Here is a 26,428-nt window from a genome sequence, read left to right on the forward strand (position 1 = left end):
ATTCTCTGAACACCCAGTGGATGGTAATATGATTTGATTAATGCTGAGAGCAGGAGTTGGGTTTTGCTTGGCACAAATGTTTTCCTCTCCCTTGTGCAAAACATCACAGGGTGCAGGTACTAATTGAATTTTGCATTATTTGGTAAGTTTTAATCTCAAGCTGTCCAGGGCTCAGTTTTTTTCTTAAAAGTGAATAATCTGAAGTTATACCAGTAAGAGGCAGCAACCTATGGCTCTTGTTTCACATCATAGCAATAGCTGACCTTGGGCCAGTCACTACTTCTCAGCCCAATAAACTTTGCAGATTTGTTGTAAGGACATAGTAGTATGGAACCATGTGCTGAGTTCCTTGGATGAAAGGTAATTCAAAAGAAATACCTAGTCAGAGAGAAGCCCATCAACATAAGCAATCTCCATTGTTCAAGCATCTGGTACTACATATTCACTGGGAAGGAAGGAATTGATGGAACAAATCTTGCTACAAAGATGTAGCAGTCACATAAGCACTAGCAGTAACCTCAGATCCTGAGTAATTGAGGATCTGCCGTGGAGAGCTAGCCCTTTGGCTCAGCTTCATTGGTCAATCTAGCTGCAAATCAGGATTGAAGTTTAAAGCGGATTTTAAGAAAACCCAAGAGTTTCACTTGCTTGCTTGGATCAGTATATTATTCTTGCTTTTTGCTGTAAAAGAATTACAACTGATGAATTTTAGAAGGAAAGAATTACCTGGAATTTCTGTATCAGGTGCTCATGAATTTGTGGAAACTCTGTTAGTTCTAGTCCAATAAAATTTCACTTATATGATAGTTGTTCATACTTGTAAAAGTGCAACTGTACTAGTTAAGGAACACAATACTATTTGGTCATCAAGCTAATCCTCTTTATTATTTATCACTGAAATCCACAATAATAAGCTTTTTCTTTTTCATTTTAAAAAATCTAATAACCTCATTAGCATTGCCAAGTGATTTACACAACATAATTACTTGGAAATGCCTCTTTTGTTTTGCTTTAGACCCTGCTGGAGATGAAGGAATCAAGAAAGCTTAAGAAACTAACCAAATTTGAAATGCTTCGTTTTGAAGTGGTTGACTTTGTAGATGGCCTTGTAAGGTTAGCTTTGCTTTCTTCCTGACTTGGTTGTACAACTTTGCGTAACAAATTTAGTTCAACAGTAGACAAAGGCGCAGTTCAGCTGTGATGAACCATGGTTTGTTCAACCAAGGCAAATGTGTGCAGCTTCCTTCCTCTCATTTCCTCATCCCTGTGCAAAAGGAGGGGAGGGAGATGCACTCACAAAGTTCATTCCCAATCCAACAAATCTGAACTAAGCCCAGATTGGAAATGATAAAATTGGGTAAAAAGTATCTGTTTCATGCCAATACATTGTGTTCGTAACTTGAACTTGAAATTGGCCCAACATTGCATCAGAAACAAAGAATGTTGTCAACTAAATAGCAGTCTGGTAGGATGGAGGGTCAAGGGCAATAGGAGGGAGTAGTACATGATGATATCTAATGGGTGTCATAATAAGACAGCTGTGGAGTGCAGTAGCGTTAACTATGGGGGCTGTGGTTTATAAACATGGCCTATTCAATAAATCAGGGTTTTTATTTGCTTCAGATGTTTTTCAGTTTCACTTTAGTTCATGGAAAATCAACTAAGATTGAAATACAGCTTTAATAAGGAAATCACCTAAAGAATGTTGTGTTAAGTAGCTCTCTCAAAAGGAAAGATTAAAATACAGAAGAAAAAGAAAGCAGGCAGAGAAGTTGTTAAGTAAGGTGCCACTACAGACTAGGAGAATTTTCATCCTCCTATATTTGATAGGGCACACATTAGCAAACTGATACATTTTTTAAAAGCTACTGAGGTGTGTTTTACAACTGCTGCAAATATGTAGAGGAGTTAAATCTGCACAGATCACATTTTGGAGGAATCTGAAAATGGGACAAAATGTGGTAAATGTTGTTGGTAACAATTGATGACTTTAGTAGTCCTTCAATTGCTGGTCATTTCCATAAAGTGAGATTTCTAGTGGTGTGTGCAGATTGTTTGTAACAACGTGAGAGAGAGAGAGAGAGAGAGAGAGAGAGTCAGAACTTTTCATTGCCAAAATTACAATTAAAAGCCCCCAATAATTTCTGTTTATGGCATCTAGCCATTTGTCTACATAGTATCAGAGTTCATTGCAAAATGTATATGCTTGTTGGTTGATGAACACTATGATTGTAGTAAGAATTAAGAAAAAAATCCATGTGTAATACTGGTCTCTCTCCTGCCCTTTATTCATTGGTGGTTTTTCAGAAATTACCTTGCGCCTGCAGAGATGCAGACTTTGCATGAGGTTATGTATTTCAGCGCAGCTAATACCCTCCGTGAACATTTGAATGCTGCCCCACGTGTTGCTCTTCACACTGCTCTCAACAATCCGTATTTCTACCTGAAGGTAAGAAATGGGCAGCTAAGCAATGTGCCCACACCCTCCTTGTACTTAGCGATCCCTAGCTATGTTTAAAGCTGTCCTCCCCTGGCTTCCCTCATTGCGTTCAACATGATGAGCCCCACCGCATCTTATTGCTTGAAATGTTGCTAAATGGTATTTAGAATCTCAGTTATGGGCCGTGGAGTGTGTTCCATAATATAATCATTTGAAAATCATGGCACTGTGTTTGGATCATGCAAAACAATCACAAGATGGCTGTTCTTAAATACTTGTGAATCATTTTTGTGACTTTGTGAATTGAGTAATCCAGTCCCATGATCACTCCCATGGCTTTTATTTAGTAAAAACCTAGATCTTGTAAGATCCACAGACAAGCCTGTCACAAGTTTTTTCTCTTACCTCCTGGGAGACTGAAAACAGTAAAACTATACAAGATATTTAACTACCTGCTAAAATATCCGTTCCCTGTTGCCTGTTGTTACTGAATTTTTCAATGATAGACCTTCTTCCACTGAAGCACTTTTGATCAGTTCCTTAATTAAAGTATCCACATGCTGACGAAGAGAAAGCAGGAGGCTTTAGCAGGCAGATAGCATTTCTTTTTTAAAAGATATATTATAAAATCAACCTATTTGTATTTGCTGCATTGAGTTAAGTCACGGAATATAAATTGACAAGAGCCAGGTTAGGAAAAGAATGTAAATTGTGTATGTGCCTATTTGATCTTATCAGTTATCTGATTTGATACAGTGTTACACAACTTAGATGGGAAAAACAAGCTTAATTCAAGTTCCAATATATTTGGCCTGGCATATCTGATTAATTTCTTATGCGCTTTGGGCAACTGTTTCGGGTATCTATGAGTAGAAATCTGTTATTCCAGTGCACGACTAGTATTTAATTGTGTTCTGACAGAAAGAAATAGCTTTTCATAGTATGAATTCAGTACATTCTGTTCTTTCATAAATTATAAAACCAGGATAATTATCTTGATAAATATAACTATAAAAGATGTAGGCTGTATAAAATCTAGACGTTACTGATTACATAGATACTATTTCTCCTGGTAATATTATGTACCAGTCCTTGAAGAATGTTAGGATCATGTTTATGCTAATCTCTCCATATTTCCACATGTGTGGCTGAAGTATCAGCTGGGCAAATCCCAAGCTTTACCCACCACAGTGAACCTGCATGACCCCTTTAAGGGGCTATCAACCAAAAATGACTCACTTTGCCTCACCTTTCATTCTAGGTCAGGCATCCCCAAACTGCGGCCCTCCAGATGTTTTGGCCTACAACTCCCATGATCCCTAGCTAATAGGACCAGTGGTTGGGGAAATTGGGAATTGTAGTCCAAAACATCTGGAGGACCGAAGTTTGGGGATGCCTGTTCTATGTCTAAATTCACAGTCACAAATTTTCCTCCTGGAGTGCAAGAGGACAATGTCATAAGTAATTTCTACAGCAGGACATTGTCTTGAGAGTTAATGGGGCTGCAGGATGTTGCTTGTATTAGATTAGCCTTATTTTTAGGGTTTTGTTTTGTTTACAGTCAAATAGTACATACATTTTATGGAATTTAATAAAAGAAAAGCTACGGTAATTATTTCTGCACATTTTAATCATCGTATTGATTCTGTAAGAGGCACAGCAATATGAGGAATTTTCCACTGTGTTTCCTTCCAGGTTGGAATGCCGCTAGAGGCCAAACTAGATCTCTTGTCCAGTTCGTCTGCCTGCCTCCTCCCTAGCCTTCATGCATAGCGTTGTCATACCTAGCCCTTCTCTGACCATCCTGGGTGTTCCTCCTTTAATCTTTTGTCAGGCTGTTCTAGGTCTTTTAGTTCATTTATTATCCACCCTTCACCAAAATGTCTCGGGGCATCTCACAAAACAGAAAAAGAACAATGGTATAAGTCATAAGGTGAAAAAGGTGTTTAAACCGTAAATATAAAATTTCACGTCCCTTCTTTGGGACTTGCCGTGTGTGCTGTGTCTCATGTCAAGATGAACAATATACCGCAGCTGTTGGTTGCACTAGACTTTCAAGTAATAGGGCCCTCATTCCCATCTTGCAGCCCTCCTGAATGATCAGGTGGTTTTCAAAACCAGTCTGTCAGCTAAGAGAAAAAAAAGCTTTTCCTCCTCTTCTCTCCCAGCTGACCTTTACCTAACTGCCTTCTCCTCCTTAGCAACCTTTCCCTAGCACCTGTTGCTGTGACTCTTCCCCTTCCCAACAGCTCCATTTTCCTGACTGCTGCTACCCAGCACAAATGACCCTATTTACTCTTCATCACACTTGCCCCTACCGGTAGGAAAATCCAGAGCTGAGCTGAGAAAAGTGTAGTGTGTCAGCTACATACTGCACTTGCAGCCACTATGCCTGGTGTAAGAGCAGAGAACAGATGAGTAGATTAATATTTCAGAAGGCTGGATGAAGTTAACAGCTTTCTGAAATAGTGGCATACGTTATGATTGTGATGTCCAGAGGTTGGGAAGTGGCTTAGCATAACATTTGCTTGGTGGGTCTGGGCTGATGGCGTTATTAGCATATAAATGAAATGTACATGCATAACTCTCATTCTCACTATGAATTTTGTTTATCAGAATGAATCCTTGAAAACTGATGCAGGATGCATTTCTAATGCGGCTCCCGATATCTGTATAGCATACAAGCTTCATTTGGAATGTGGCAGATTAATTAACCTTGTTGACTGGTTAGAGGTATGTGAACATGAATCGATTGACTGTTTCTGTGCTTTGCTGAATACTTAATCTGCCGTTTCTTTCCAAGCTTCATTTGTTTTGACAGCTAAATTGCTGCTGTAGAACACTGAGAGTCCTCTTTCTTCTTATTCTTCTGTAGTCCCAAAATCAGTCCACATAGCTTTCCCAGCTTGTACTAGGACCAGAATTAAATACAGTAGAACCACTTGCATCTTCAGTAGTGCCAAGGGCCCCCAAGGAACAAGCATCCCAGTGTTCCCATCAAGCCTTGCTTTTATTAAAGTTTCTCTCCTTTTATCTCCTATTCTCAAAGTGTGAAAGGTGTACTCTCTTCTGCAAGCTGGGCTGTCACAAAAAGCACCTACACCTTCTTCCCATGGCTTTCTGCACAAACCAACAGGGAGAGAAACGGCACCCCTTTTCTTCCACATAATGGAAAGAAGTAATCCCATTCCCTTGCTTGCAGTTTTTCAGTAAATGGCAGCAGGGTGCTGGTGGTGCATTGCAAAAGCCAACCTGTTTTTCTTCCACTGAGAATGGAAAGCAGCAGCTTCTCTGTCATGCAATCAACATTTGAAGGAAGCACCTCTCATGCCTCACTACTGATTCTTCAACCCCCAACAAGAAACCAGGGTCAGGGAGGTGTTTCCTTTCATTTCCCTCCATTCTCATTCTTTTGCATGAAAGAGCAGTGAGGCATGGCTTGCACGTTCTGCAAAGTCCAGCTTTCAGGATAGAAGCCTCCTTTCCTACCTTCCCCCTTCACTGTAGACAAAAGCAGTCATGATTTTGTTCCCACTTATTGGATTTATTTCAGAAAGTAAGCTATGCTTTGCTGTTTCTTGGTTGTCATCTTTGGGCTTTGTTTTGTTGTTTTGTTTTTGCAAGAAGCAGTAGTTAGGTGTGGCTGCCCCTTTCTTCAAAAGCCCAAATCATGGGAGCAAAATTGCATCTCATGTCATCCTCAGGGACTGTGGAAAAAGGAAGTGTCTTCTGCTAATCAGGCTTTTGTTGGGTCTTGTTGCTGCTACCTCCTCTGCAATCCCAATGAGAAGGAAAAGCACCCCCTTTTCTCTACTGGGATTTTGCAGAGGCAGCAGCAATGAACTAGTGTGGAAGAAAACTCCTTAGTGTCATTGTCTCCCCTGTCCACCATGTAGATTAGTTTCTTATTCCCACCAAGGTTTTTCTGGTTTCAATTGTAGACAAAGGCTCAGTTCAGATGAGATAAACAAACCATGGTTTGTTGGACCAAGAAAAAGATGTGTGCACATACTTCTTTCCCCCCTTTCCTCATCTTGTGTCTCTCCAGTACTTCTGGGGTTTGTTAAATCATCTTCTCATGACAATTGTGGTTTAAGTGATCTCTCCCAAACAGGATATGAAAACAAAATTAAACTGATGTGGAGGTGGCAGTAACAAGGTGTCGCATGTACCTTCTGCAAAATTCCAGCACAGGTGCAAGCACTCTTCCCTTCTCCATATTCTTTATACATAATACAGGATTAAGGGTGGAGGTGTCATTGGCAACACTACAAATGGTCTTTACTAACAAGCCAAACAGAAACTTGTTGGCCACTGGCTGAGACCACCCCTGGCCCACCAAAAGGCCATTTTCTTGCTACGCCTAAGTACTGCAACTCTCCATGCTGGATTCAAAACTGTTTAGGAGGCCCCCAAAGTCTTCAGGAGCTGTTTTATGGTGAAAATTTGTTGCCTGTAAGTGGAAATGTTCTCTGCTAGTACAAAGCCATCATTGGATCAAACCCTCAGTTTACAAGGATCTTATTTCTCCTCTGCTTTGTTAGCATGTTGATATCCAACTCTTTTCAGCGTATTTATTAATTTGTGACATTTGTATTACATTTACAAAAAATAGTATAAATCAATATGGTGTTTCCTCCTAGGCTTTTTCAACAGTTGTAATTGCTGCAGAAAATCCAAATTCCAATGTCAAGGACCAGATAGATGATGCTATCCAGTATCCTTTTCTGATTTAGCACCAGCTAGCAAACCAAAATATGATCTTGTTACAAATAACTTGTACAAATCTAAAAGGGTCTAGCGAAACATTTTGGAGTGTTTTTCAATCCACATTAAAACAGGGCTGATATTAGAAAGGAAAAATGAACTTATCTAATTTAGACTGATAATCTCCCTGTGTATGTTGTGTGTGCTGTGCCCAGACTCGGTTGTACTATAAAACATTGCCTATCAACATGCCTGCCATGTAAAGGCTGTTGATATTTCCAGAGAATAAAGGATGCAATTATAACATTCTTTACATCACAAGTAACAGTGGGTGATATGCAACTCAGAGTAGACCCATTGAACTAAATTAACCTTAGTAATGTTCATTAATTTCAGTGGGTCTACACTGAGTAAAACTTAATTGAATACCACCCAGTATGTTTAAGCTCCATCAAATTTTAGTGACTCTGGAATTGGTCCTCTACTGACTAATCTGGGAACAAGCCCCGTGAAATTTCTGAGATGACGTGTAAGATTGCAGTGAAAAGCTGTGGTTCTATGCATATGTAATGAGATAAGCCCTCGTGGAACAAGTGATTTATTTCTGTATGCAGAGGGCTGTGCTATAAAACACTTATGACAAAGCTATGTAGTTTAGGACAGGCCTTAGATGTGTTTAGGTGACAAGTCAATTTATAACAAGTCTTTGGAAGAACATCAGCATATCCTAGTCTTTAGAAAAAGAAGCCATACCTTGGGTAGAGAATACATTATTCACCCTGATCTTTGAGGCAAATGTCTCAACTAGACTAAATTTGTTCCAAGTTATATGAGCCGTATCATGTGTTAGATGAAGAGTGTACACACAGCTGATAGACTTGCAGTTGCCCCAAATGTGTGTGTGTTTAAGTGATCTGTAAGCATGTGAAAGCAGTGCTTCAGTGAACTATGCAGAATACTTACCCTATTAGTAAAAAAATATATCGTTCTGTATATTTAGCCCATCTGTGAATATTCCCTTTGGTAGAGTGAAATGTATTTTTCCTTGACTGCCACTCCCCAAGTGCTCGTTTCATTAGAGCAGTCTCAGAATTGGAACTCTTGGGATTCATAAAGCCTTCAAAGCAGAAAACTGATCACGTGGCAAGACTGACATGGGGCAGCTGCTAGTATACTTTCTACTGAGAAGGAAATGCTTTGACCGAGATTTTCTGTACACTCTGAACAACTGTGGTAGCACTTTCATAATGAGAAGTGCTGTTTTGCCACTATAACATTGACAAGACAAGTAGCTTCATGGATTTTGTTTCTTTGCATTAAAGAACAAGCTAAATCCATCCATTTTAGAGAATCCAGCCGATATTTGTGTTTGAGCATTTTGACGTTTTTGTGCCTTTTCTGCAATAATGTCAAATAAAACCGAAGTCATCATCACTGATCTCTGTCCTATCTACAGAAACACCGAAGAAAATATTAATATTGTTATGAGCTGAGCACATTAAGATGACTATACAGTGCAGACTAGACAATGTGATTGTTGAGGTGGGATGCGAGACTCCCTACTGATGTTTCTTTCCTACTGTGGGAGGCTATACTCTAATGTGGTGAGTTAAAACTATTTAGAGAATGGTGATCAGCACCACTGTACTTCAGTAATTTCTTTCAGAAGAAACTGTAGAAGCTACCTTTTTATTATTTGCAGTGTATTTTTGTAAATTTCTAAGAAAGTGAAAAAATGCTTGCATTCAGTGCCTGCTTTTAAGTTTGAAGCAAGCTCGTCATCAAAGGAAGACTGATCAATACTGGCCTGCTTGGTACCAAAGCTGTGCCTAATGCATTGTTTCTAAGATACCAGGAAGATATTGAAGACTTTATTCAGTATGTCAGTGATTAAACAAGCATAATCAGTATGACACTTTGGATAATAGTGTTCGTCACTGTTTTAGCTGGTGTTCGAACAGTTCTCTTTAATCTTTCCATTTCCCTTGGCATGACACTCAAACAGTTGCAATTTCCTTTAAAAAACAACAACCTTAAAGTGAGGGAAAATGCAATCAAACCTCAAAGTTAAATTTAGGTTCTTATGGAGCAAACATGAGTGGGGAATTACAGAACTCGAAGCCTGGCTGAAATTACAGCGGGAGGAAACAACACGCAAAAATTCAGGCTCAGAATGTTGCAGTGTGGCCATCCAAATGCAATATAACAGAGGCTCCCAAAATGTAAATATCGCTTTGAACAATTTCAGCAGCATCATCAATACTAGAAAAAGACTGAAATGCAAGCCAAATGAGCAGTCATGTCTTTCAAGTTAAAATCAGAGATTTTAATCCAGAAGTTTTAAGAATCCTCAATGTTAACTGTCCCCCCAGCTTGAAAATGCTAATTCTTGGCAGCTGTGGTAGCAAAAGCAATGATTACTTCCAAGTAAAAGAAGTTTATACAAAGACTTGGGCCATACTTAAAAGTTAAAAGGCTACTTATGTGTGGTAGCTATTAGGAGTGTGCACCAGATGTTTTCACAGAAGTGCCTGAAATCTGCAGATACAGCAGCTCATTCATAGCAAATTAAGCTTTGTAAATTTTAGGCAGATGCATACAGTAGTTTTGTGCAGCACACCTTTAAAGTATGGTTTAACTTTCATTTTATGCCAGAATTTGACACCTTATACAAGTATGATCCACCCCTTCTGAGGCTACAGAGCCATATGGAATCTTGAGAGTTCCTGATTGAACTGAAACACTGTATTAATGGCAGTCTGACTCAAAAATATGAAACCTTCAAATCACACCAATTTGTCTTGAAATTTTAGTTCAGAGCTGACCAGTCCCCCACAGTAGCTATGAATATGCTTTTTTAAAAGTTGGATAAAAGTATTGATTCAAACAGGAATAGCATACCTTCTAAAAGGGGAATATGTTCCTCTTGGCAGTGCTTTCTACGTACTTGTGAGCAGTTTTTCAGACAAGGAAATCTTCCAAAAAGATGAAGGCAGGTTCTTCCAAAATCCTTATAGAAAGGAACCTTGGCTCATCTCAGATTTCTGAGGTTCAGTGAGTCATCCCCAAAGTTAACAGCTTCTGAAAGTCTGCATCACAGTTGGCAGCAGGCCAACTGACTATAAAAAGGAAGCTTTCTTAACCTCTAGTTTGGTCGCTTCTTCCTGAGCTATCAGCTGCTCAAAGTTTCACTTATTTTATCCAAATGGTGGCAAAATGCCACCTATATATTCAAACACACAGGTTAGAAGTAAATGTTTATTCTTCAACTAAATTCCAGTACTACAAGGGCAGTAAAACAATGATACACTGAAAAATTGCAGCAATAAACATTTGTTAAAGACTGATAGAATAAATAAAACCTACAAAAATGAGAAATTATATAAACCCATTCTTAACCCCCCAAAAAGTCATGGAATACAGAAATGCCCTCCTTCACTATTTCATAGGCAGTACTGTGGGCTATTTGCTTTAAATTTGTCCAGGAATTACATTCTAATTTAACTGTGAATATAGCATCGCAGTGCACAGTTATGAAAACCACACTAACTTCAGTCAGAAGTGTCATTCTACACTTTTATTTACACAACCAGTGAAGGGCAGAGTTCTAGTACACCAGCTTTAATCCTTTTACTTTTCAAACTTATTAACATAAGCCAAATTGTAATGATACAGCAAATGAGACCACTGGTATTAACAGGTAGCAAAGGTCCACATCCAGGTGGTACTGACATCAGGGAGCACTCCAAAACCAGTTGCTGCATAAGAGTGGTTGCCACTGACAAAAGCTTGAAATAACCAGTGTATACAGAGGGGGGGAAAGGGGGAATATGGCATTGTTGCAAGTCTTTAAAGGACAACTTGCAACAATAGAACGGGGTTTCAGGGCTGCCCACATATGCAGAAAACATGATTCATGAAACATCTGAAAAGAGAAAGAAAGAACTGCATGAGGGAGAACAGCAAACAAAATTCTACAATCAAACTCTAGCACTAAACTGCAACTTGCCTCAGCATACAGAAAGCCAATGTGTGAATCCTAGATTCCAGTGAGCAGAGTTCTGCTCACAGAATTCCCCCCACCCCCCCAACATAAGAAATGGAGGCAATTTCTGTGGCTCCCCACTCCCAATATGCTCAGGGATGGGGCGCTGGTCTCTCTGCAACAACATGGGCAATAGCTCAAAATACTTACAACTTGCAGGCTGTTCTCCATATCGTCGCATGATCTGGTCATGCGTGAACTTCACAAATGCGTCATACTGTTCTATAAGCAAGGAATATTCCAATTGAATAATCAAATGTAACAATTGCTTGAACAGACTCTACATAACAGAGCCAGTACAGGAAAAAGGAAGCACTTCACACTAAGTACACCACACTCTATTTGTGTGTCAGTTGGCTCTGTCTGCATTGCGCCACACAGGTGGCGCTGTGGGTTAAACCACAGAGCCTAGGGCTTGCCCATCAGAAGGTCAGCAGTTCGAATCCCTGTGACAGGGTGAGCTCCCGTTGCTCAGTCCCAGCTCCTGCCAACCTAGCAGTTCGAAAGCACATCAAAGTGCAAGTAGATAAATAGGTACCGCTACAGCGGGAAGGTAAACAGTGTTTCCGTGTGCTTCTCTGGTTTGCCAGAAGCAGCTTAGTCATGCTGGCCACATGACCTGGAAGCTGTACGCCGGCTCCCTCGGCCAATAAAGTGAGATGAGCGCCGCAACCCCAGAGTCAGTCATGACTGGACCTAATGATCAGGGGTCCCTTTACCTGGTGACTTATTATCCCTTGTAGCACTTTGTCTAGATGTAATAAAGGGAAGTCAGAGAAGGCCTCACATCCTCCCTTTAACTGTATAAAAACTCATCATTACATGTGGGTAAAAATACTGTGGACTAAACAGGTGGCATCCAGCACACTCATGCCCTGATATCATCTGCCAGTAAAGTAGCAGATTATCAGGTCTAAGTATTGTCATCATTTAAAAGCAGGCAAAGGATCATCAAATCCAAAATCAGCTTTCTACACAGGCAGTTAACCTAAACTAAAGCCCAGAGCAAATTGTGATGGGAATTTATGTTGGGAATGTTTTTAGCGCAACATGTGAGAACTCAAGCGGCTCAGCCAAGCCAAGCTACTTTTGCCGCTCAGCATCATGGTACAGGAATACAACTTGGTTAGTAATCATTTTGTGACTGCCATCGTACAGCAGGGGTGGGCAACCTAAGGTCCTCCAGAAGGTGGACACAAACTCCCACCAGTCCTGGCCAGCATGGTCAATAGCCACAGATAAGAGCTGTTGTCCAGAAACACGTGGAGGATCCCTTCCCATGCTACAGTAGAAATATATTGCGGAAAATTGAAAGGAACAGGATCAGCCCTACCTTCTTCAGACAGAGCCAACTCACAAGAACTTGGCTACAATTATTACTCAGGAGACAGATCTTTATTTGTAACAGCTCACTACTGACTAATGTATCATTACTGCAAGTTTCATGCATTGTTTATTTTTGTCATACCTGCAAGTTTTGTGGTCAAAATTTCTTCATACTCTTCACGGATTTTCTCTTCACGTTCTTTGAGCAAGCGTTCACATATCATTCCAACTTGTCTGAGAGTAAAGAGGGGCTGTTCTTTTTTCAGTGGTGATGATGCTGCAGATGAAGTACCTATGAAAAAGTATTTTCATAGGTAATTAAGGTATATTTTAGAGATCCTCCTAATTACTGATGAGTGCATAGAATACACTAGTAGCTGTTTTGAGGATCAGACTCTTGACCAGTGAGTGCAACCTCTGTCACAATCCAAAGCTAAGTCAACTGTGCTTTATGTTTCCATAGATTTAAGTGTGTAAATTTATGATGGCTTTTTGAAGACAACAGTCTATGTTAAGTGCCTGTCGATTATTTACAACAATATGTGTTGGCAACATCTCAGAGTATACACAAGGTAATTTGTCTGCAAACATATAAAATATGGCTTGATGTCCCATTTGCTAGTTACTCTTAAAAGTCAGGCAGAGGAATCTCTGCTGCCTTGGCAGCATGTATGTTGTCCTGTTTTATTTGTTTTGTCATTTGCTCCACCCACCCTTGGAATGTGGCCCTTGGAAAACTGTCCACGTTAAAATCTCTCAGGCTGAATGAGGTTCCCGTCTGTGGTATATAGTATATCACTCTTATTTTATACTCAAATTTTGGTACCCTTTTCAAAAAGGGTGGGCAACAGCCCATTTAAAAGTATATTCTCTCCAGATATATCTGGAAGAGAGCAGGTAGTTTCTTATGAATATGCTCTTATTTGTTTCCACTCCTCATACTAACAGAGTATTATCTCCTCTTCAAATAAAACTCTTCCTTCCACAGAATTTTTTCCACAGTGAGACGCGTAATTTACCTAGGATCCAAATTATCAAATGTTATGCAAGTTTACTTTAAAAATTTTACCTGGCAAAGCTGGTCCAGTAAGGAGAAATGCTTGTGACTGTGCATCAGTAGAACAACAGGGATCTGTTTGCTGAAAGTTTTCTAGGTGTCTCCTCTTCTGCATGCGTTTGTACTCCTGTTTTATATTGTACAGAATTTGCTCTAGAAAAAGGAAAACATATTCATTATGTTTCTGCTTATTAGTCTAGCAAAGATTTCAAAACCCAAACATGTTACATTGACTATAAATGTTATATAGGTGCTGATTTACTATGGTATGCATCTTAGAAGTATGGTTATACAGTTCTGTCAAAACATTAGGAGCATATAAATAATTTTCAATGAATTACACTTTGTAAGAAGTTAAATTTATGCACCACAAAAGATAAAAAATTTGCATTATAAACCCCAGCAATGTTCTTGCCCACGCAAATTCCTAAGCAGCAACAGGTAGGGGACCTAAATAGTTACATCTAGCAGAGGTCCCTGTTAACAGAAAGGGAAATGATTGGAGATTGGAGCAAGGCGGAATGCAAGGGAGGGAATCAGCAAAACTTGCCTCCACACCCCTTTTGATAGCAGAGAGGAACACTGAATCAAAGCTCCCTCAGTAGTTGCACTCCACCCAAAGTCATTAGTATCCACTACCAGGGTACTATGACCTCCACTTTCTCCTAAAAGAATAGTGAGAAAAATGACAGGTCACACGCGTTAAATTGCGAACCATCGTTCCATGACAGATTTGGTGGCAGCTACATTCATTCCATCTCCCTGATTTAGTCCGGCTTTAAAGGTACTAGACAATCAAGGACAAGTTCCATGAACATGTCAGTACCTCCTTATTTCTGTAGATGTGATATTTCTACCCTCCTGCATACTGACTCTGTGACTGGGCCACATATGCAAAATAATCTGTGCTGCTTTTCCAAACTAGATCTGAATAATTATGCATCACATTATCTCATTAAACTTAACCAAGTATTACCATTAAAAACGTACATCACTGTATGAGTTATAATTCATTTCTGAAATATTGCTGTACATTGAATGAACTACTGGTTTAAATGTGCACCATCCCCTTCCATTATGGCTTCTCTCGATCTTACAATAATATTCTCTAGACTGCTGCCTGGTGGGCAAATATGCATGCTCTCCATTACAGATCGGCACTCTTCCCTGCACTTCACTGGAAATAAACAAAAGGGGAAAGTAACCAGCCCTATCTACAGCACTTACGTTGTGGGGCAAATGTAGTGAGACTGATTGTGTCTTTTTCCTCGCTTCACCTCTATCCCATGCAGAGGGGTATCCACAGAAGAAGCAAATGTTTGCCGGGAAGCATCTTTCTTAAATCTTATGCAAGCACTTCTACAGAAATGCATCTCCAACACTGCTGGCGGGGGAGGAGTAATCTGAGTGCAGATTCTCTCTCCCCACCCCTCCAATTTCGTCTTGCAGGGAAGACTTCCACATGTAAACTCAGAACACCAAGATGCACATGCCACCTTTAATTTCACACACACACACCTGTCAGAATTCATCCAACTGTAGAGATATATCTCGTTGCCAGCATAAGCCAATCTAGATTGCCCAAATTCTCTGCATGCCAGACACCGTGGGGTATATTACTACCATCTCCTTTAAGGCAGTTAATGTAGCCTCTTTGCCTCATCTAGACAGCTTGCAAATATTAACTGAGTAAATATACAAAGTCACTTCCATTACTTGGGCGCGTTTGCTCATGTCCAACCTTGGAAACATTCCCAGATGGTTGTCTCATTATGGTACTTGAAAAAAATAATTATTTCACTCTAAAAATCATAGAATAACAGTAACTTCCGTATCTGCTATAAAGTCGTATAAGATGAAACCTGACACTTTGCTAAGGCAACAATGAAAGAGTAGCAAAAATCTGTTCTCGTAGAAAGCCAGCACAGTATCTTCAACACCTCAGCTAATAAGTGAAGTTGCACAGGATTCAAACCAGTTTAAGATATACAGTACAATATAGATCCATTTCTCTTAATTTGTATACCACCTTTTTATTTTACTATACCCACGGCAGTTTACAAGCTGAAGAAACAAAGAATGTACACCTTATAACAATCTAATCCAATACAAAAATGTGATAAAAAACATTAGAATAGTCATTCCAGTCTACAGCAAGTGTGGCTAACCTGTGGCCCACCACATGTTGGGACTCCCAAATCCACCAGCATGGCAGTGGTTAAAAATGGGAGTTGTAGCCCAACAACATCTGGAGGAACATGGGTTAGCCAAACCTTCATAAGAGCAGGATTTGAGAAGTTCAACCTATCAAGCATCTACTAGTGACAAAAATTAAAATAAAATAATGGAATGCTTGTTTTGTTAACATTAAGAAACTTGCTTTTTTTACATTTAGCATCTGAATCCCTAACTCTTTCTAAACCTTCAATAGATTGAATCCATGCCTAATCTCACAATGAAAACTACCCCTTTTGCATTCAGTATTTGTTCCCATTTTAAAAAAATAAAAAAAAATCCATACAGTGGTACCTCTTACGAAATTAATGCGTTCCGAACGCACATTCGTAAGTCGAAAAAATTTGTAAGTCAAATCCCATAGGAATGCATTGGGAGAAAATTGTGTCGAAGCAACCCTATCTAAAAATTCGTAAGTAGAAAAAATCCTATCTAAACCGCATCCAAGATGGCGGACGAAGCTCCATTCGTAAGTAGAAACATTTGTAAGTAGAGGTACCACTGTATATTGCTTTTGAAAAAAGTCAGCTAATACATGTATGTAGAAGAATTGAAACTTATAACTGTCTATTTTCACTTTTTGGGACACTACACAGAAAATATCAAGAGACCGCATTAGTCTAACCCAGGGGTGCCCATTTTTTTCCCAAAGAGGGCCAGATTTGATGAAGTGAGCAAAGTTGACCTTTTTTTTAGGATTGAAGTTGAGCTGCCACAGGAGCCGGATTAAACCAACCAGCAGGCCGGATTAGGCCCCCGAAACAGACTTTGGACATGCCTGGTCTAACCAGAAAGCCAGACAGGATATAAAAGAAGGTGTAATCTAAAGAACAGTTAACAAGCATCTCTGAATCATGCCATGAAGGCAGAAACCAAAGGAGGCTGTAGAATGCTGGTTCCAGTAGTCTAGTCCTTTTCAATAGCCAATATTACATTCTTTCTATCTTTGGAGTATGCTTCTCATACAGTAAATTATCACTAAAGCATATTCACTTTCAATGTCGCATTTAAGCTAATGTTTTTTAAATAATATTTAAATCCAATTTTTAAATTGTTAGCGATTTCCATACTTACTTTCTTGACATACTGTAAGCATTGTTTCAATGTCATGGTAGCATTCCTGACACAAGGCCCAAAGTACTCAAGATATTGTCACTGTCAGCCAAGGTAGTGTAGTGGATAAGAATGTTGGGAGTAAGACCTAGGAGACCAGGTCTTAATACCCCCCACCTAGCCATAAAGCTCAGAGTCTAGTTCACATCTACTACCCCAAACTATGGCTTAGTGGGAACATGCAGGCTCCCACCAGCTTCTAAACACTTTCTTTTTCCATTATTATTTTTTGCCACCATGCTGAGCTACACCAAGGTTTGCCTGACCATGTCGTCCGAACCATGGCTTGTGGTTAAGCTTTGTCTTCACCAACCACAAACTGTAGCCACAAATAAATCTAAGACAAATAACCAGGACCGCCAAAAATCTTAGATTGGATTTGAGTGTCAAGGAATTACAAAGTACAGTATTTACATTCAAATGCTGAGAACCACCATTATGATTATCTTTGAGTTTAGATTTACCACCACTGCTGGGTTTGAAAAACCTGGAGTTCAAAAGCTAGTCACTTTAAACAAGGCACTGCCAAGAAAACAAGAAAAAAGTATGCATATCAACAGCAATGATCCAGAGGTTCCACCTGCCACTGATCAGAGCCCCAACACAAAAAGAAATTACCATAACCACAAATGGAGCAGCAGGTAGTGCATTCAAAGACCTGTGCTGCAATGGAAACTATGTGCTGATGAGAGTCCTGGGTTACGGGGGAGTCTCCACACACACACATGCTTAACACATTCAGTGGAGCAACCCAGAGCATCCAGATCAGCCCTTGTTGGATTAAGGTTCAGGTGACCAACTTTATGTTGAAAGAAATCTTGAAAATTAGTTTTCCATCTTAAGAACTCTTATCTTCCTTTAAGTTCTTCAATGTTTTACCACTTCAAATTGTGCTGATCCAATAAAAACAGACAGAAGTCTATTTTCCATGATAGCATAATATGAACAGAATAGTTCAGAGGTTGAGGAGGAAGTAAATAATCCACCCCAACGCCCCAAAACAGGCAGAACTGGGAAATCCCCAACCAAAGATTCTGCTAAGCAGTAAATCCTAGGGTTTAATCCAAAACTGTCCATGTGCAAGCCAAATGGACTGCTGCTTGCGCAACAAGACTCCACTTTCCTTTCTCCCCTTGAAGTCATCCGCATGCCCTCAAAATCTGCTCAGGGGGGTTGGGGGAGTGCAGGGGGCAGCAGATGAAGTTAAAGCCCAAGTGTAAAAGTGGAAGTCCTCTCACACATTGGATTGCACCCCTAATCTTCCAAAAGAATAATGCAGATTATATTCACATTTCCACTCTGGCTCAATAACCTCTGTTAAACAATAGAAGAAAGATGCAACAATAATTGTTACTTCCATTACACTAAGAGCATTCCACTGAATATGGACTGAATACATGGCAGCAAAACCTATTATATAATACTGATCTTTAACTGGTGGGCTCAAACTCAAACTTGTTCACACTAGCAACATAAACCCAAAAAATTCCTTTTTGGGTTAGTGAATTTTTTCTTCTTCTTTTAAGCATAGAAAGAGGAAAAACAGAAAAGGCAAAAAAAAGTACTAATAATAGTTCTCATGGTTTGCAGGTACACTGAGATATAAAAGATATTTAAAATGTTTGGAATGTTAAGGCTACTGAAAGCTGCCACTGATATATCCACATGCTTCTCAAGTTCTCACTAGTGTTACCTCTTCCTGTAACTTAGGGATAACATTATACCAGCACATCAACTGTACCATCTCTGCCATCTTCATATTTGTGGTTTGATATGTAGCACAGTTCAGAAAGGACACAGCAGGATAAGCATGGTTCATATCATATGAAGTCATATTTTAATTTTCTCACATAAAAAATTATTATGGTTAGCAGCTTATTGGATAAATGCCCCAAAGTCTTATAACACATATATTCCAAACGCTTCGTTAATAGCATCTAAATGTATAAACATTAAGGAAGTATGTGTTCAATATGACTGGGCAAGTGCGTTGTTCAGTCTAGAATAGCTTTGTCATGCAAGCAGGTCATAAAGTGATGAATAGGCACTTACACATGGGTAGGTAAACTAAGGCCCGGGGGCCGGATCCAGCCCAATTGCCTTCTAAATACGGCCCATGGACGGTCCGGGAATCAGCGTGTTTTTACATGAGTAGAATGTGTCCTTTTCTTAAAAATGCATCTCTGGGTTATTTGTGGGGCCTGCCTGGTGTTTTTACATGAGTAGCATGTGTGCTTTTATTTAAAATGCTTCTCTGGGTTTATTTGTGGCAAATTGTGGGGCATAGGAATTCATTCATTCCCCCCCAAAAAAAGTATAGTCCAGCCCCCCACAAGGTCTGAGGGACAGTGGAGCGGCCCCCTGCTGAAAATGTTTGCTGACCCCTGCACTAACATGTGAACCACCTTAAGAGGAGTATTAGCACTGATCAAAGTCGGAAATTACATACCAGATGACCCAACTATAAAAATTTTTTACAATAGCATTGTTTTAAGCATCTATTCACCTACAACTGTGACTTAGTTTTCACTAAGGTGACAAATTTGTGTCTGGGCTGTAACTTCTTTAGACTGCATGATTGACTGACATTTTTTTCTATGGAGATGCAATCTTAGGACATCTCGACAGACAAGTCTTACCAGACATCAATCAAAGTGTGGCAAGTCCCAGGTAAGTGAGTATAGAGCTGAGGAATCTATGACCCTCCAAATGTTGCTGAGCTACAAATCCCATCACGCTATGCTGGCTGAGGACAATGCAACAATTGGATGCCACAGGTTTCCCACTCAAATGTAGAAGATTGAAGGAGCAGGCATGTGATTCCTTAACATTAATCTCTACTGATAAAGCCCAGACAGAAGTTTAGTATCAAGATGCTACTATGGAAAGTTATCTTATACGTTTTTAGTTATTTGGATTTTATATTAAAGTCTATGAACAGGAATGCTACAGGTATCTGCATTGGTATTAAACCTAGATGTAAAAACAGATCATTTAACCAAAACTTAGCTAGAAATTCCCAGATGGGAAAACCTCTATAGCTCCCCAAGATAAAAAGTACTTTTTCCACCATGATTGCTCCAAGTAAATACACTGCACACCAAAATTACATCTTTGTCATACAGGTTTTAAGATATGCAATTTCTTTCAGACGTGTACAAGTAGAAAAATTGTAGAGAAAAGGCCAATTCAGCATGAATTCAGCAACACAGCAGCTGTCCAAACAATGTTTAAAACTCTTTGATACAATATTTACTCTGAATGTTTCCCCTCTCCTCTCCTACCAACAGAACACTTATTTACCTATTCAAAACAGTTGGTGGCTCTTTTTTTTAGTGACACACCCACCAACTCCAAAGCTAGATTTTCTTCCTTAATTAAGCATGATTGGCCCAAATCAATGTTTACGTTGGCATAGATCCAAACATGCCTTGTGTGAACAGAAAGGTGTTTTTTTTTTGCTTGCGCAATGTACCCCAGTAATTCTTCTGCTTCCTCATCCTGTTACAAGCCTGTATGCCCCATTCTAAGCAGCTCCGTAAACCCTCAGGAACAGCTTGGGTGTGTGCAAGGGGTAAGGATGGGGAGAGGGGGGAGGAGAGGGTGGAAGGGGGAGAGAGACAGAACACCTCATTGCACCAGTCCACTGTTCTTCTCAAGATCCAACCTCCTAAATTCAGGGGGAAATTGAGACATGAAGTGCTGTACATTGAATGGTTTTAACAAACCAATTCCTATGGCCAATTAGATTACTTAGTCTACAGTCTGATGCATGAGCTAATATGCTAACACAGCAACTCTGAGAAATGAGGAAAAGATGACAGAACTGATATAAGGTCAAAACTTCTCTTGCTGGGGTAATGCAGCAACTCGACCCCAGTACAATGCAGCTGATGGTGTGGGGTAGTAACATTTTAATACATGAAAAACCTACTGTTACATTTTTCAATGGGAAAAAAATCCACTTTAAGAATGCATTCATAGAAGTAGTAACATAACTAATGAATATAATACAAATTCAAATCGGCCAACTAAAATGGATACACTAGTTTAAATCTAAAATCTAAGTTGTACTGTAATTAACTTTTTCATGTGACTATTCATAGACAAAGTATTTTATTTGCATAACTCTTCATGCACGCTGAAACTTAATACTTTACAATGCTTTCATATCACTTATTAAAATATAAATAATGCAAAGGAATTATATGTCATTCAGCTATCATGCCAGAATTGCAGTAATAATAATTTCCAAGTAAGCCAGTGGTGGAAAGCCCTTTTCATATTAAGGGCCACTGACCCATGGGAAAAATCAACCATGGAGGCCACTGCTACCGGTAGTGACAAGCAGTTAGCACTTCATTATCTTTCTGCTACCCCATATCTACTTCTCCTATATTTTGTCTTATGAATCTACCTGCACTATGTTCCACTAGCTCTGGGAGTGCACTTGCTGGGGACAAGTGTGCGAGCCTTCTTGGTGGCAGCACTCAGATAATGGAAATCCCCTCTAAAAGAGGTTGATGTTTTAAGTTTTAAGAGAGCAGTAATGATTTCAATCTGTTCTAACAAGCCTTCCTGCTGAGTGATGTATTTAGACTGTCCTAGTTGTTAGATGCCCTTTCATGCTGCAGTTCTAACTTATTTAATTAAAATACTGTGTTTTTGTTGTCATGTTTCTGATCTAGATCCCTCCTTGGGAGCACAAAGGCAGGGTAGAAATGATCTAAAATAAAAAAAATTAAGGCTTAAGTCAAAAAAACACACAAAGTCAGCTTTCAATCAATTAGGGCAACAAAAAATTTCCACTAAAACCCAGATCACTTGAGTACTGCCACTAGTGATGGCAACACACAAGTGGTTCCTGTGTTTTGTATAAAAGAGAGGTATTCCATGAAACTTTGTTGCCCTTAACAGGACCAGCAACAACTAACATTGCAGAACACTAGTCATTCAGGGTGTCTCCTGAATGTAAAGGTATTTAGTACCCTTATCAATGCTTATTAAAATAAACCAAACCCACATCCCATTATGACAGCATTGCAACCAATCCTTACATCACACCTATGTAATAAAGTCTACTTAACTGGCTTAACAGTTCAATGTTCTTGAATTGTACATATAGGAATATTTGATGTGCTACCTGGTCTTTTAAATCTTTTGCTAAATTAGTACAGTATAACCTAATGTTTGCTAGATTACTGTAACTCATCAATAGACAAGTTTCACTCATCCTCTTGCATGGAAGAACAGAAACATATCTGAGGCCTTATTGTCATGCTTTAATTTACAGACTAGTTAGATTAAGCACATGCCTGTTTCTGAAACCGGAAACATACAATAAAGAAATTCCATGCAGCACTAGTATTTCTTGTAGAGTAAGACATTACAAATGTAGGTTATTTCATCCCCAAGTTATTAATGACAATTTGAACAAAGTCATAAGAATTTACACAGAAGGCCCACATTGTGAAGATTTACTGAAAACTACCTGTAAATACCTTTGAAAGACAAATCTCCAAATAATTTTGAAACAGACCTGCATGTGGAATTATTGGTCTTTAGTCCCAATTAGCATCTAAGGAAGCTCATCTAAGTGTTTCAATACCTAGTTTTATACTTTTTTCTGGGTTTTTCAGCAGCACTGAACTTTTAACAGGATATGTGCTCCTAACCACTAATGCCTTCAAACTGCAGCTCCTTGACATGTCCAGCTGTTCACATCACTAAATCAATTTTAAACCCACATTTACATTAAATATTCATTGCATGGTTACTTCTACTTCCAGTGAAGTCACCAATCATAAATGTTAGCATTTAACTAACACAACCTTGGTTCCTGCTTACACATTTAGCAATGTTTAGCTACTTTATGATTCAAATTAAACTGCAATCCTGAATACATGCTCCACTAACAATTTACTAATGAGAAAGGTGTTAATTTAACTACCATACTTTGTTAACCCTATTCAAATCAAATGTAGTCCACCAGGGTTTAACAGGAGATGGCTATGGTCCCAGACATTTCGGCATATAATCTCTCACAAGTGAAATTATCTATACAATGGGAAGACCAACATAATTTGAAGCAAGTTATTGTACACATACCAAGATGGAAGATTTAAGGGCTAATTTAAATATTCATATTTCTGTAATTAATGTTGCTTACACAGATCAACTTCTTACTATATGAAAACATATAGTACTCTTGGGAAACTCTTGGGAAATGAAAGTTTAATAATAACCAGCAAATTACTATGCCTGCTCTCTCAGATATTATTTTCCGACCCAAATGCCACATCCATATATGCAAAATAAACTGAAGATAATGGTCCCAACATTCATTAATTACTTAACTTGGGGGAGGGGGTGAAGACATCAAAATGATTGGGGGAGGATGAACTCTATGGAATATGATTTCGAATAGATCAGTTAGTGGAATCCACACTCTGGGCAAACCATGTAAATACCTTCAGAGGTGTAATTCAATGAAACCTGATCCTGCAATTTATTCATTAGGTCTTGGGGTGCAGGAGGAAGAAGAGACAGGTTATCACTTTAACATTTCTAGTGATGTGACATTAAAATGCATTCTCATCCTTATGAAGAAATGTTCAACAGCCACTGCCTTATTACAGCTTCTTACAAGAACGCCTTTATTGATTTGAGCCCCCGCGGAGACGTGAACAATACCCGGCTCAATACTGGAAGGGGGTGGGGTGGGGGAGAGAAATGCAATTCTTATCGTGGAACCGGCCCCTGCCGTCGCCCAAGCAGTCCACCTGGGGTGATTGATGATAGCCCCCGCTCCGTCCCTCTCCCTGCCCTCCCCCGGTGTTTGAACGGGAAGGCGGAGGCACGGCCGCCTCGGCTCAGGCACCATACGCCCAAGAGTTTAATGGCTGCAACAAATCGATCGCCTGCACCGGGGAGGAGAGAAAGGGCAAAGAGACGGAGAAAGAGACAAGAGACACACAGATATTTCTCCCGGCCAAGATCCCGCCTCCCTCGCGATATAATTTCTCGGTTCCTCTTTCTCTCCGCACACATACAATTACCCCCGTCAAGCGACAAGGAGCCAAGCAGCCCTCTCTCCCCCAAGGGGGGTGGGGGTGGGGAGGAAGGTGCAGTGCTGAATAGAGAAATTCCCCTTTCCCAGACGCAGCCCGGCGGGGCTGAGTCTCCCCGTCCCTCTTCGCCCATTACACCGGCTCAGCCCCATTATCAACCCCCTCTCTGCGGCCTCTCCCGTATCGCTGCCACTTCCCCGCCCCCACCGCGGCGAGAGCGGCCATTTCCATTGTGCCGACTCCGCGGCGAAAGCGAAGCCAAAAGAGGTTGGGGGGGAGAGGAAAAAGGGGGGGTAGAGAAGGGAGGTGGGGGGGTAGAGAAGGGAGGTGGCTGGGAAGAGAAAGCGGGGAGACAGGGGAGAAGCCAAGCGGACTCATTAAAAGCAAGCCAAGAAAGGGAGGCGGCCTTCTCCCCTTATCCGAGGAGAGTCTCTTCCCCCCCCGCCGTGCCCCGCCCTAAGCGCCCCTCGAGGCCCCGCTTACCTGTGGTGAGGCGAGTGGACACTTCCCCGAAGGGCGAAGGCTCCATGCGCAGGTATTTCTGCGGGGACGAGGCGAAGGAGGCCGCGGAGGAAGAGGCGGCGGCCGCCGAAGCGGACAAAGGGGCGCAGCGCCGCCGCTTCGGCGAGGCTGGGCTCAGGAGCGGGTCGAAATCCAGAGTCCTTTTTAGGGTGGCGCCGCAGGCCATGGCGGAGGTGGAGGAAGAAGACGACGAGGACGAAGGGGCTGAAGGAGCTGAGCCGGCTGGGCCTTCGCCACCGAGAGAGCGAGAGCGCGGGGCCGGAAGGGGCTGACGAGACCGGGAGGGAAGGAGGGAACGGAGGAGAAGGGGGGCGGAGGAGGCACTTCAGGCGCTGCCTCGCCGCGTCAGGCTCGGGGTCGCCACCGCTACGCGCCTCCTGGGCTTTTCTGCTGCCTGCCGGCCGCCGGCTCCGCCTGCGTCTCCAGGGATCGGCCCGGAGCTCTCGGCCCGGCTCGGCTGGATTCGTCGGCTCCGCCCGCGGAAAATCCTCCCCGGGCCGAATCCGGGAGGGTGTCTAGGCCGGTGGGAGCGGCACGACGGGAGGCTACCCGGCCTGAGGCCGCCGATGACGAGAGATAGCCGCGGCTGTAGGTGCCGTGCGCCTCTGTGACTCTTCCACACCAGCAATATGGCGTCAATAACAACGCCGCTGATTCAAAAAACCATCCCTCGCCGACGCGCCTGCGCGACACGGGGGTGGTGCCAGGCGCAAAGGTTCAGGGGAGTTGTGGTTCTCTCAGGGTCACCTCCCGTCGTTTGATGCAAGGGCGCAGGAGGGGAGCGGGGGACTACGTTTCCCGTCGTTATTCGCGCTAAGGACTTGACTTCCGGGTGGAATTTAAATCCCCACAGAGAACCCTGTACCTCAGGAATGCGAGTGAAACGGGGTGAAGGAATGGAAGCGGTCTTCTTAATATGGGGAGTAGCAGGAAAGGAGCCGGGCAGCGGGGAAAGGAGCTTAGTTTACGGAAATTATAAATGGCTGATGGTACTTAATTATAACATCAACCATAATAACACTTGGTCCAGAAGAAAGGACGTTTCGTTCAGCTATCTCTGAAACTCTGAAGTAAATTGTGGGGAAAGATATATGAATGAAAGAACAAGAAAAAATCCCCGAAAGGAAGAGATTCGCATTTATAATACTGTTCTTAACTGTGCTTCAGCTTGTGGGGTGGGAAGAAAAAACTTTCGTGTCTAATAGCTTCACCGTTCTAGACGACACTTTGTATTAAAGGAAATAAATCACACATACAGCTCTAAAAATGTTTGAATTTAAATAGTGACTGAAATAAATTCAAATATATGTGAAAACAAACATTTGAATCTCAAAAGCATTAATAATTATACAGATAGAAAACCATGGTGTGCCTGTAAATTGATTTCTTTGAATTAAGGCCAGCCAAGAGCAGCAGATTCCCCACCCCAGAAACACCACTTTGTTTTGAGGCTCTAGTGAGTGATTATAGAACCTACAGTCTTACTCTGGAAAAGATGATAGCATGTAACAATTAATCACACTTTACAAAGACTCTTTCAGTAATACAGCAAACCTGAAAAGTAGGCCAAAATTATTGTCCCTATATTGCAGTTGAGAAGTGAACATTTTGATCTGAATAGTTGATCGCCGAAGAATTGATGTTTTTGAATTCTGGTGCTGGAGGAGACTCTTGAGAGTCCCATGGACTGCAAGAAGATCAAACCTATCCATTCTTAAGGAACAAGTAGGTAACAGTGTTGGTCTGAGTCGAAGCAAAATAAAAAAATTCCTTCAGTAGCACCTTAAAGACCAACTAAGTTTTTATTTTGGTATGAGCCTTCATGTGCATGCACACTTCTTCAGAACTTCTGAAGAAGTGTGCATGCACATGAAAGCTCATACCAAAATAAAAACTTAGTTGGTCTTTAAGGT

At 40.8% G+C, this 26,428-nt stretch overlaps 2 protein-coding genes across 7 annotated transcripts in view; one reads left to right on the top strand and one right to left on the bottom strand.

Annotated features, from left to right (window-relative positions):
- Positions 1-8,581, top strand: part of ORC3 (origin recognition complex subunit 3) — a 34,255-nt gene extending 25,674 nt beyond the window's left edge. For all 6 annotated transcript variants that reach the window (XM_088665976.1, XM_088665977.1, XM_035109419.3 and 3 more), the window contains 5 exons: positions 1,016-1,113; positions 2,308-2,449; positions 5,057-5,173; positions 7,084-7,157; positions 8,212-8,581. In XM_088665976.1, the coding sequence (XP_088522102.1) occupies positions 1,016-1,113; positions 2,308-2,449; positions 5,057-5,173; positions 7,084-7,157; positions 8,212-8,317 (537 nt within the window). In that variant the 3' untranslated portion in view covers positions 8,318-8,581. The remainder of the gene's footprint in view (positions 1-1,015; positions 1,114-2,307; positions 2,450-5,056; positions 5,174-7,083; positions 7,158-8,211) is intronic.
- A 1,810-nt stretch (positions 8,582-10,391) lies between these two features.
- On the bottom strand, positions 10,392-25,119 carry AKIRIN2 (akirin 2). Its single transcript, XM_035109427.3, has 5 exons — positions 24,477-25,119; positions 13,588-13,728; positions 12,661-12,810; positions 11,343-11,414; positions 10,392-11,072 (listed from the first exon to the last, which is right to left on the bottom strand). Exons 1-5 carry the CDS (start codon positions 24,679-24,681, stop codon positions 11,062-11,064), a joined length of 579 nt encoding a protein of 192 aa, XP_034965318.1. The 5' UTR covers positions 24,682-25,119; the 3' UTR covers positions 10,392-11,061.
- Positions 25,120-26,428: the final 1,309 nt, after the last annotated feature.

The sequence above is a fragment of the Zootoca vivipara genome, chromosome 3 (genome assembly GCF_965207765.1).
Source record: "Zootoca vivipara chromosome 3, rZooViv2.hap1.1, whole genome shotgun sequence".
Lineage (NCBI taxonomy): Eukaryota > Metazoa > Chordata > Lepidosauria > Squamata > Lacertidae > Zootoca > Zootoca vivipara.